Raw genomic sequence first — 12,501 nt, 5'->3', positions numbered from 1 at the left:
CATTCTAGTGAAAGCGTCGTACAAAAACCTCCGTCACACTCAGATGAACAAACTCCACGACACTCACACACACTGATATGAGACTCAACATCAGACATGGATTATTCAAAAGCAGCAGTACAAAATTATCATCTTTAATAATAAATCATTGTTATTGCATTAAGGCTGAAATCAAATCATTTGTTTCATAATCAGTCCCAAAATTCATCATATTTACAAAACACCTGTTATTTAAACTTTGCTAATTCTATTTACCTGCTTTGCAATGAACTCTTTAGCAAGATTTAGATGGTGATTCCCTTAAATGACCTTTGACCTGTTATACAGTATCATACTAGGCCTATCATGGATGACATCAAATCTGTAACACAGGTATTAAATGCTCTCAGCATGAAAAACTGATTGAAAGTTATCATAAAACAGTGTTTGGAGGGAGAAGCTCGACCTGAAATAAATAATTAAATAACATGCAGTAAATCATGAGTGTTTGTTTCTGAAAATGGAAAGAAGAAATTAAAGATACTAAATAGTAAATGGGTACATTGCTGTCTTCAGGTAAATGATGTGGAGTATGTTTGCATATTGATCAGATGCTTCAGTGCTCTGAGAGTGTTTATAGTGCTGTGAGTTTAACACTTCATCACTGACACACACAACAATCTTCATCAACATGACCTTCATCATCATCTTCATCTGGACTCTCACAGCGTTTGCTCAAGGTTTGTGGAGCACAAGTTTGATATGAATTCATTTCTTCAAGTATATTGTCAGAGTTTTGAGTTGATTTTCTTCTTGTTGTGTGTTTCAGAGAGTAGAGGACAGATCAGCGTCACTCAGAGTCCCTCAACGACAGCAGCTCAACCAGAAGAAACAGTCAAAATTAGCTGTAAAACCAGCAGAGATGTGTACAGTTGGAATAGGAAATACTATTTAGCCTGGTACTTACAGAAACATGGAGAAGCTCCTAAACTCCTGATTTTTGATGCAGATGTCCGCCAGTCAGGAACTCCATCTAGATTCAGCGGCAGTGGATCTAACAGTGATTTCACTCTGACCATCAGTGGAGTCCAGACTGAAGATGCTGGACATTATTACTGTCACAGTGCACACAGTGGTCCAACGTTCACACAGTGATAAAGAGTTGTACAAAAACCTCCGTCAGTCAGAGTCACAGTGATGAACTGATGCTGCAGCTGCTCAAACACTATCACTATCACTCACTATTGACACACAGAGACCAAACACAGAACTACACATGAGATCAAAACTGAGTTAGGAGTGAAATTAGCTCTATTAGGGTGTACTCACCCTAGGCACGGTTGCCTTAAACCGAGCCCAATCGCAATCCCCCTCCTCCCCCGCTGGGCTGCACTCACATTGCACTTTACATTCCGGGCTGGAGCACGCCTACGTCATTATGAATGAATGAATGAATGAGGCATTTATATAGCACTTTATTGTGTATGTACACCCAAAGCGCTTTACAATCATATGAGGGGGTCTATCCTCAACCACCACCTATTAAGTTTGTGGTTTATTGTTTTGAGTCGTTTAGGACACGGTGACACACGGCCCTCTCACAATATAGCCTATTGATAAACAGATTTATTGCTTTTGCCGCTCACACCATGTCTATACTGGATGCGGAGCGGCATGACACGACAAATCCCAGACAGTAAACTACTGCCTCGTTCTATTTATAACGTACTGACACAAAGATCAAATTATTTGCAACAGTCGCATTGTCGCGTCAGTGTAGACAGCAGCCCTGTCCCAAATCACACCCTAAACCCTCGCAGTCTTCCTCGGAGTCCACACTGCCATGACGTTATGTCACTTTGACTGTTGGGTAGAAGTCTGCCGTGGAGCTCGCCTCAGTGCGGGGTCGAGAGAAGTGTGCATCAAGGGTGCATAGCGGCCGCAAAGGGGGCACTCGCAAGCACCCTTCTAAAAGCTAAAATGATGAATGGGACACTCTACGGACTCGTGGACTTAATGGACACACACATACGGTGGCCATTGTAAGACCGCAAGTGCACATGAAGTGTGCCATTTGGCACTGGGCCAGTGTCAAGCTGTTGCAACGTGTGTGCTGCACATTTCCAGTTCCGCGCACAGGTACATTTAGCGCTCACACTACATGCGTACTGAATTGAACCGTGCTCTTGCCCACCTCTTCCAAGCAAGCCAGGGACGGATAAACGGAGCAATCACACTAGACAAACGAACCAGGCTTTGGGGGTCAAACGACTTCTGTAACCCAAATGAAGCACGTTGATGAGCGTGCGTGCTCTTGTTCTCACTCTAGTTGATGTGTGCGCACTTTTCTGGGAGAACTGCCCATAAAAGCAATTCCGCCCTTTATGACGTCATACAGGCCCATACTCGGAAAAAACATTCCGAAACTTATTCGAACCCTGAAGGAGTGTATTTGGCACAAAAAAAACTCCATCAAACATCCAACTCGGTTTTCTTCAACTCTTTAGCAGTATAAAATAGTCAGAAGGCATGAAATGGCAGTAGAGCTCCTCATTATATTTAAATATATTTACTTAAGCATTTAATCTTTACACATTTGGGCCATCAGGAGTCTTTCTTCATGTGGTTTGAATTGGATGTAAATTTTAAGCAAATTTTTTAAAGTCCACACTAACCGATAAATCATGTTTTGTGCATGAAAATGCTCACACATGTGAGTCAGTCAGTAAGAGTGTGTCTCAATCTGCTCATTAGTGTCATGGTTGATAGATGCATCGGCCCCTTCTGGTCGTTCGGTGTACTACTGTTGATTGATTATTAGGTTCAGCTGTGGCTCGTCAGCTGCCCTATATTAGTCTCAGCGTTTGGTCTTGTCTTTGTCAGATCATTGTCTCATGTCTGTTCTGGTTGCAGTGCCTCCTGTTTTGCTTGGTTCCTGCTCTCTGGATTATTGGACTGATTTCCACTCATTGTCTCGTGGTTGGAGATGTATGCGTCTTTGCTCACTGCAGAGTGTTACCGAGGAGGCCTGTCATCACAGCACCCACGACTATCTGTTTTCTGTGACTTTGCTTGTTTTGGTCACGTTTAATAAATTACAATCTAACCTCGCAATTGAATCCATCTTGTGTTTCCTGACAATTAGTTCACTAGTCAGTGCGTTCCTCAGGGATTACATAACGCTCACACTCAAAAAATTCCCACAATGCACCATAAAGCCAGTATGCATCGCTGCAGTCTAGTGATGTTTCTTAAGGTCCCTCAAACCAACTAAGCTGAAATGAATGTGCTTAATTTATATACAAAAACACTAATCAAAATATTTAAAGTTATTAATACATCCACAATCATAGTCCAATCCGATAATAAACTGACAAGATAAAGCACCAGTCAAACTAATTTACAAAAACAAAAAAAAGTGTGATGAGCAGATGCAATGATTGACCAAATAAAATGAACAAGAAATCTTCATTTAGAAGCTCATTTAAATACAGGATCAGTTCATTTGCATATTGATCAGATGCGTCAGTGCTCTGAGAGTGTTTATAGTGCTGTGAGTTTAACACTTCATCACTGACACACACAACAATCTTCATCAACATGACCTTCATCATCATCTTCATCTGGACTCTCACAGCGTTTGCTCAAGGTTTGTGGAGCACAAGTTTGATATGAATTCATTTCTTCAAGTATATTGTCTGAGTTTTGAGTTGATTTTCTTCTTGTTGTGTGTTTCAGAGAGTAGAGGACAGATCAGCGTCACTCAGAGTCCCTCAACGACAGCAGCTCAACCAGAAGAAACAGTCAAAATCAACTGTAGAACCAGCACAGATGTGTACAATGATGGTTCTGATGATTTGTTAGCCTGGTACTTACAGAAACCTGGAGAGGCTCCTAAACTCCTGATTTATTATGCAAACCGCCTCCAGTCAGGAACTCCGTCTAGATTCAGTGGCAGTGGATCTAAAACACTATCAAACACTATCACACACTACTGACACACAGAGACCAAACACAGAACTACACATGAGTTCAAAACTGAGTCAGGAGTCAAATCTGGGGGCTGTTTCATAAAACAAGTTTACCAAATAAGCCAGGCTTATTTCAGTTAGTCTGACATATTTTGAACCAAGTCAAGTGACAACAAGTCTGTCTTATTTGGTAAACTTGTTTTATGAAACAGCCCCGAGTTCTATTAGGCTATGTATACATTCTCAGTTAAATGTGACCCAATTCCGATTTTTTTGACCATATGTGACACAGATCAGATGTTTTCTAGTATGACGTGTAAACAGGAAAAAAATGCATGTATTCGGATATTTCAAGATCGGTTTCAGGCCTCATTCATATGTGGAAATAAATCAGATATAAATCAGATATGTGCCAATGCGACTCTCTTGTAAACAGGCAGATCGGATTTTCTGTTTTCTCAAATCAACTGACAATAAGTCAGACTAACTGAAATAAACCTGGCTTATTTGGTAAACTTGTTTTATGAAACAGGCCCCTGGATGTTTCAGATGATATGGCAAGTGTAAACACATGAATTGGATATGGGTATCGGCAACAAATCAGAATTGGGCATCAAGACCTGCAGTGTAAACAAGGCCTTAGACTGTAATCTGTGCTGTGACAGACGGGTTTGATTCAATTATGCTCAGAATCAGAGAAAACGGAGTGTGTACATCGATTTCAGAATCAGAATCAGAATCAGAATGAGCTTTATAGTTAACTTTATAATAAGTGTATGAGTGAATAAATAGTGTGTGTTCCACGGTTATTGTCAAGTGTTCATGAGATGGATGGCCTGAGGGAAGAAACTGTTCCTGTGTCTGTCCGTTCTGGTGCTCAGTGCTCTGTAGCATTGACCAGATGGCAACAGTTCAAAGAGGGAGTGTGCTGCTTGTGAGGGGTCCAGAGTGATTCTGCCAGCCCTTTTGCTCACTCTGGATGAGTACAGTTCTTGGAGAGAAGGGAGGGTTGTACCAATGATTCGCTCAGCAGTCCGGACTACCCTCTGAAGTCTTCTGAGGTCAGATTTTGTAGCTGAGCTGAACCAGACAGTTATTGAAGTGCAGAGGACAGATTCAATGATGGCGGAGTAGAACTGTTTCAGCAGCTCCTGTGGCAGGCAAATCAAACAAACAATAACGGTATCATGTTTTTGTACATTAAGCTACACTGTAAAGTTATTGTAAATCACCAGCAACACAAAGATGTTTTGAGCCTTTTTAAATGAGTTACTTCATCTCAAGCTTATAATGAATCTCTCGCTCAGGCTCCAGTCTGACGGGAAGCCCTTGCTGGCCACACACACCAGTGTCGCTGTCTTCTTTGAGGAGATCTCTGCACTGGAGGGCGGCAGGACGCTCACTTTAGGACGAGTGACGCCTGACAAACACACAAGTGTCAACTCACTGAAGAAGAAAGCATTTCTCTCCTTTCAGCTTCAGAACAAATATAGGAACAATTTATACATCGATTAAACTGTAATGCATTAAACTGCAAGTCACCTGAATTAATTTTTGCAAAGCCGGCGATCAGCAAAGTAATGAAAGTTTGGTGAAATACATTTATTTGAGTCATTTTGATGATCAACGTCAATACTAGTCAATTTTATTAAAAGCATCAAAGATCAGATATAAATAAACATAATAACGCAGGAATTTATCACAATTTTTGATAACAGCGTGAGAAAATTGGGTAAAAATGTTTGAAAAAAGTAAAAAAAAAAACAGAAAATATACTTTTGTCTGGCATGTCTACTATAAATTATTAACCTGTCAAATATTAACAAAATACAATTAAGAAACCAGAATTTCCAGTTTGAAAATATTTGTAGGCTTTACTTAAAAATCAACACACTAATCTGAAAATGTAAGTTTAATTACTGTCTTAAATGTTCAAGTAAAATCAAAGTGGTGTTAAAATGACAAAATAATGTACATTTGATTTCAGTGCACCTTTTTAACATTTAGAATTTAATTATCAATTAAGAAAAAAGAGCTGAAGCTCTGAAAACTCATAAAATCAAGTTATTAAGAATGTTGAGAACATTTATTTCTCAAAGCATTTTTTATCATTAAAGCAGCTTTTAAAAGATGTTTTGATGACCTGTGACCTCTGGATTGACCTTTGGCCTCTCATGGAGTTCACAGTGACATTGTTCTTGATGCAACTGTCATTCGAATCATCAGAAAACCTGGAGCTTCAGACACATGAATCCATTTTTTGACTCATAACATGAGAAAAGATTCCAAACACTGTAATGTTTTATGTGCATCATCTGCTGTAACCCATACACAGATTTACATAGAGATGATTTGCATTGCAGCACAAGCTTCAGGAGGTTTTATAGCTCTGTGAGTTTGAACTCTGAGAATCTGAACCAACAGCAAGCATGAGCTTCATCACCATCTTCATCTGGATCTTCACTAGCTACTGTTTCACAGGTGAGGAAATAAACATACTCTATTCTAACTGATCATCTGTGCTAGAAATACTGTCCTTCAACAAATACTTAATTCTGAATGTTTATTCATTTTTCTCGATGTAGAATCAGCAGCTGAAGTGACAGTCACTCAGACGCCTGCAGTCAAACCTGTTCAACCAGGAGACACAGTTACCATGTCCTGTAAAACCAGCCCTGAAGTTTACCAGGGTTTGGGTTATCAGCCTCTATCCTGGTACTTACAGAAACCTGGAGAAGCTCCTAAACTCCTGATTTATGCTGCAGACTCTCTTGAGTCAGGAACTCCATCTAGATTCAGTGGCAGTGGATCTAACAGTGATTTCACTCTGACCATCAGTGGAGTCCAGACTGAAGATGCTGGACATTATTACTGTCAGAGTTACCATGAAATCAACAGTGATGATGTGTTCACACAGTGATAAAGACTCGTACAAAAACCTCCGTCAGTCAGAGTCACAGTGACTGAACTGATGCTGCAGCTGCTCAGAGGAAGATCTGAAACTCTGTTGTTTCTCTCCCTCTTTTGTCTCTTCATATTCTGACTCTCTGTAGGGAGAAGAGAAATGCTGGAAACTGGACTGATTGAATCTGCACAGCTTTGAGGTTTTGATTTGATTCATTGTGCTCTTATAGATCCGTCACATGATGCAGATTGGAGATCATCTTGCAAACACTCATGCAGCTGTTTTTAGTCACACAACTGCAGCTGTTGTAATTCATAAACTTAAATTCAATTACAGAAACTCACAGTTCAATAATTGAAGGTCGGGTCAGCAAATGCTTCACATAAAGACCAGATAATGGCGCTGCTGATTTACGATACTAAAACCGCCATATTGTCTGTCCCAGTAAAACCAGCGTTCAATCTCAGTTACTGTATACTACTGTTAAAAACTTTGAGATCACCCATACACAAATGTAATATATGTACGTACAAATATTAAATGTCCATTTATGAAATATTTTGACTTACGAAGTAAAACATACATGAAATCTATTCTAAATTTGAACAATTTAATATATTAACATTATATCTTTATATCTATCCGATGCACATATGAATGTTTATGTATGATGTATGTGTAAAACATTTTTGGACATATATGTCATGTACATGTAAGCCTATCCATCAATTTTATTCATTTATTTGTGTATGTTCTTTTAATAAATTTGTATGTCCACATATATGGTTGCTACATATACCACAGAAAAAGAAATCATCACATAGATATTATTAACATATGGACATGTAGAACTTTTGCTATGGGTTTAATATATGTTCTAAACTTATATCTTCATCTACCCAAAGTATGTACGTATGTGAAAATTATGTATCATAACATATGGGATTATCACTTTTAATATAGGGCAATATATATCATATTTCTGTGTGGAAAGTAAGATATTTTTTGTCTTTTGAGAGGAAGTAATATTATCAGCAAAGACGTATTAATTTGATCAAAAGACATTTATAATGTTACAAAATATTTAAATTTCAAATCAATGCTGTTCTTTTGAACTTTCTATTCATCAAAGAATCCTGAAAAATACATTGTATCACAGTGTCCACAAAAATACGAAGCCGCACAGTAATATACAATATTAATCAGAAATGATTTTGAGCAGCAAATCAGCATATAAAAAAGGATTTCTGAAGGATCATGTAACACTGAAGACTGGAGTAATGATGCTGAAAATTCAGCTTTGATCACAGGAATAAATTACATTTGAACAGATATTCACATAGAAAACTGTTTTTTTATTGTAATAATATTTCACAATTTTACAGTTTTTACTGTAGTTTTGATCAATTTAATGCAGCTTAAGAGATTTTTTGAGTGATAATGTAAATACAGTCTCTGGACCTGTGTGATTTTTAGTTTAGATTTGACTTCTTTATCATGTCAACCTTCATTTTCATAATTTCACATTATAAAAATCAGTGCAAAAGGACAAATCTAGAGGTATAAAAGGCACAAATATGTTCATGGGACTGAATTGTAATGCTAATGGCATTGCAGAATTTTTAAATAGACGTTTATTGTTATTTATTTAAACATTTTATAATTATATATTTCTGCTATCAAAGCTCTTTTTTCATGTGGTTTGAATGTGTTGTAAATTTTATGCTATTTTTTATTTTATTTCACATTTATTGATAAATCATGATTTGTGCATGAAAATGTTCACACATGTGAGTCAGTCAGTAAGAGTGTCTCAATCAGCTCCTACTGATCAATACTCAGTGATTACATAAAGCTCATGCTTAAAACATTCCCACAATGCATCATAAAAGCCAGTGTGAATCACTGCTGTCTATAGTGATGTTTCTTAAGGTCCCTCAAAGCAACTGAGCTGAAATAATGTGTTTAATTAATGTACAAAATCTTGAATAATCAAAATATTTGAAGTCATTAATACATCCATAATCATAGTCCATCCTGTAATAAACCAACAGATGATAAAACACCAGTCAAAATATTTGTACAAAAGAAAGATTAAACAGTGTGATGTGTGGATAAAATTATGGACAGGATTAAATAAATGAGCAATCTTCATTTAGAAGCTCATTTAAATACAGGATCAGTTCATTTGCATATTGATCAGATGCTTCAGTGCTCTGAGAGTGTTTATAGTGCTGTGAGTTTAACACTTCATCACTGACACACACAACAATCTTCATCAACATGACCTTCATCATCATCTTCATCTGGACTCTCACAGCGTTTGCTCAAGGTTTGTGGAGCACAAGTTTGATATGAATTCATTTCTTCAAGTATATTGTCAGAGTTTTGAGTTGATTTTCTTCTTGTTGTGTGTTTCAGAGAGTAGAGGACAGATCAGCGTCACTCAGAGTCCCTCAACGACAGCAGCTCAACCAGAAGAAACAGTCAAAATCAGCTGTAGAACCAGCACAGACGTGTACTTGAGTGGTTCGGATCATTGTTTAGCCTGGTACTTACAGAAACCTGGAGAAGCTCCTAAACTCCTGATTCGTTATGCAAAAAAGCTTCAGACAGGAACTCCATCTAGATTCAGTGGCAGTGGATCTAACAGTGATTTCACTCTGACCATCAGTGGAGTCCAGACTGAAGATGCTGGACATTATTACTGTCAGAGTGCTCACTATATCAGCAGTAGCTGGGTGTTCACACAGTGATAAAGAGTGGTACAAAAACCTCCGTCAGTCAGAGTCACAGTGATGTACTGATGCTGCAGCTGCTCAAACACTATCACACACTACTGACACACAGAGACCAAACACAGAACTACACATGAGCTCAAAACTGAGTCAAATCAGCTCAATTAGACTGTGATCTGTCCTGTGACAGATGGGTCGTTGAACACATTCAACTTTTTTCAGTTCCAGTTTTGTGTTTGTAGATTATACTACAATCATACTGTACCCTAATAAACTTTGGTAACGCTTTAGATTACAACCCGCAATGTACTGCGTAAGTAAACAGAATTTACAGCGTAACTTTTTTGTAATTACAGTGTACCTATTCAGTACCTCCGTGTAGGTATAAGGGAACAATATGCGAAGTTTAGGGAATACTGTAAAATTACAAATGATTTCTACTGTAAGTATTTTGAAACTAAGGGGTAGGCCTACCTATTCTATCTAATATTATGTGGCATGTATGACCTAACAACAATCTTATATTTGCAAGCGATTTAGCAAAAACATACACTGTGTACTTTTTTATAGCCTATATAAAACACGCTGGTAATTGTTTCAATCCAAACGCTCGGTTGAGACTGTTGGGTTAGGAAGCTGGCTTGATTTGACCCAAACAGTCATTGGTTGATATCAGTAAGTAACCTGACGTTGCTGGGTTATGAATGTGGAGGACGTGAATGAGAGCATGCAGCAAGTCACATGAGTTCAATCGTGAACGGTTCTGTGTGCGACGAAATCCGTGACTGCGGTGCTTGGAACATGTTTGGAAAATAGGAGAAAACTAATCGAAGCACAGACAGGGGACAACTTTGAAACTGTCTGGAGTGTGTTCCTTTAAAACTGCAGCAGTGAATGTGGTGAGCGCGAACTGGAAACAGCTGGAATGACGCATGAGACGAGTCTGTCCGTGTTTGCGGCGCTCATGACAGGAATATGTGTAGAAAATACAAGAAAACTAATCGACACGAAGAGGAGGGAGATTTTTGAAACGGACTGGAATGTGTTCTTTTAAAACTGGAGGGTTTTGTCCGAGTATGTTCTCACAACAAAACCGGGAACTGAACTAACGTTAGTCAAAATGCTGCTTGAGGACGTGGATCAAAACGGTAAATCAAAGACGGTAAAATCCTGTCAGTTCACTTTAATACACAGTTTAATCTTGACTTTCAGTGTTTATTACTGTGCGTTTATTGGCGTGATGGTTTGGCCATAATAGTTTAACTAGTCATTACTAGTTAATCAACTAGTCATTAAGTCAGTGGGTGAAAAACATGAACAAAATCTATTTATTCTTAAACAAGGTTTTCAAAAGAATTTGTATAACTGTATAAGCTGTATAAGTGGCGTTGCTTTGCTTTTTTCTGGACTGGTTTAATACATTTTAATCTTTTATTAGGCTATCTGTTGCCTGTGTTTACTGTTGTCATATTGTGTGTGATTTTAATTTTAAAACCCATTTTTGGTTAATTTAACCCAGCAGTAGACCTATAGTAAATTGCAAACAATATTCTACGTGGAACAAGGGGAAACAAGCACCACTTTAATTTACAGCCTGCAAATGTTGTATTTACCCTGTAACATGGAAGAAGGGGGGAACAAAGCACCACTTTAATTTACAGCCCGCAAATGTTGTAATGTATTCACCTGTAACTATACACAGAACAAGGGGGGAACAAGTTGGACTTAAACACAGAACAAGTGTATATTTGCACAGTAATTACAGCGAAAAATATTGCACTAGTTTTAATTTCATTGATCGTTGGCCAAATTAAAATTAAATTATTCTTATTCTTATTTTATTTTTTTGCTATAAAAACACCACAGTATACATCCACTGAAATACAAATGTTGTATCATGTATTTTTTTCTGCGAACAGCTGGAAAGAGGTAACCTTGTTTAAGCTGCATTGAACCTTGATGGTATATCATGCAAAGTTATTTGGTGATAGTGGTGTTGAGAAGTTGCTGGTGTGAAGTTGCTTAAATCGACGAATAAGCTTTCATAAGGTAAGTAGACTCGTGACTTATAAATCATAGCAGAAACTCATTAACTCATTTCACTAGATGTCCAGTTTTGTTGTTCAGTAATCTACATCATGCCCATCCTTTAATAATAGAATGTGTACCCCATGGTTAAAAAATACCTATACGCCTATAATAAAATACCAATATAAAATTATAAAAAGTATATATCGTCTTTCTAAATCATTCCCAAACATAAGATTGTTGTTTAGGCCATACATACCATGTAATATTAGAATAGGTACCTCTTAGTTTCAAAATACTTGCAGTATAAATGATTTGTAATTTTACAGGTTGTTACCCCTTTATTCCCCAAACTTCGCATATTATGGAGGTACTGAATAGGTACACTATAATTGCAAAAAAGTTACACTGTAACTTCAGTTTACTTACGCAGTTCTTTGCAGGTTGCATATCTGGTTGTTACCCCCTTATTACCCAAACGTAACACATTGTTCCCTTATACCTACACTTATGTTCACTATAGGTACACTATACGTAGGTACACTATAATTGCAAAAAAGTTACACTGTAACTTCAGTTTACTTACGCAGTTCTTTGCAGGTTGCATATCTGGTTGTTACCCCCTTATTACCCAAACGTAACACATTGTTCCCTTATACCTACACTTATGTTCACTATAGGTACACTATACGTAGGTACACTATAATTACAGAAATGTACACCGTAAATTCAGTATACTTACGTAGTTCTTTGCGGGTTGTAATCTAAAGCGTTACCTAAACTTTCCTTATAAAACTACCACTCAAACTTCATAACTGTCTCATCACTGCATGAACAGAAGTGAAACTGATCCAGTTCAGAGCGTTGAACCGATCAAACA

The 12,501-nt window shown here is 37.7% G+C and overlaps 3 gene segments (V, D, J or C); all 3 read left to right on the top strand.

The window, feature by feature from the left end:
- Window positions 1-641: 641 nt before the first annotated feature.
- On the top strand, window positions 642-1,180 carry LOC107577177 (Ig kappa chain V-I region Wes-like). The segment is given in 2 exon segments: window positions 642-719; window positions 809-1,180. Coding segments are annotated over 2 exon segments (375 nt in total).
- A 5,184-nt stretch (window positions 1,181-6,364) lies between these two features.
- Window positions 6,365-6,870, top strand: LOC107577174 (Ig kappa chain V-I region Ka-like). The segment is given in 2 exon segments: window positions 6,365-6,431; window positions 6,536-6,870. Coding segments are annotated over 2 exon segments (387 nt in total).
- Window positions 6,871-9,109: 2,239 nt separating this feature from the next.
- LOC107577176 (Ig kappa chain V-I region Wes-like) lies at window positions 9,110-9,611 on the top strand. The segment is given in 2 exon segments: window positions 9,110-9,187; window positions 9,277-9,611. Coding segments are annotated over 2 exon segments (384 nt in total).
- Window positions 9,612-12,501: the final 2,890 nt, after the last annotated feature.

This window comes from Sinocyclocheilus grahami, unplaced genomic scaffold (genome assembly GCF_001515645.1).
Source record: "Sinocyclocheilus grahami isolate Dianchi unplaced genomic scaffold, SAMN03320097.WGS_v1.1 scaffold5327.1, whole genome shotgun sequence".
NCBI classification, from domain to species: domain Eukaryota; kingdom Metazoa; phylum Chordata; class Actinopteri; order Cypriniformes; family Cyprinidae; genus Sinocyclocheilus; species Sinocyclocheilus grahami.
This window is presented reverse-complemented; position numbering and strand designations above follow the sequence as displayed.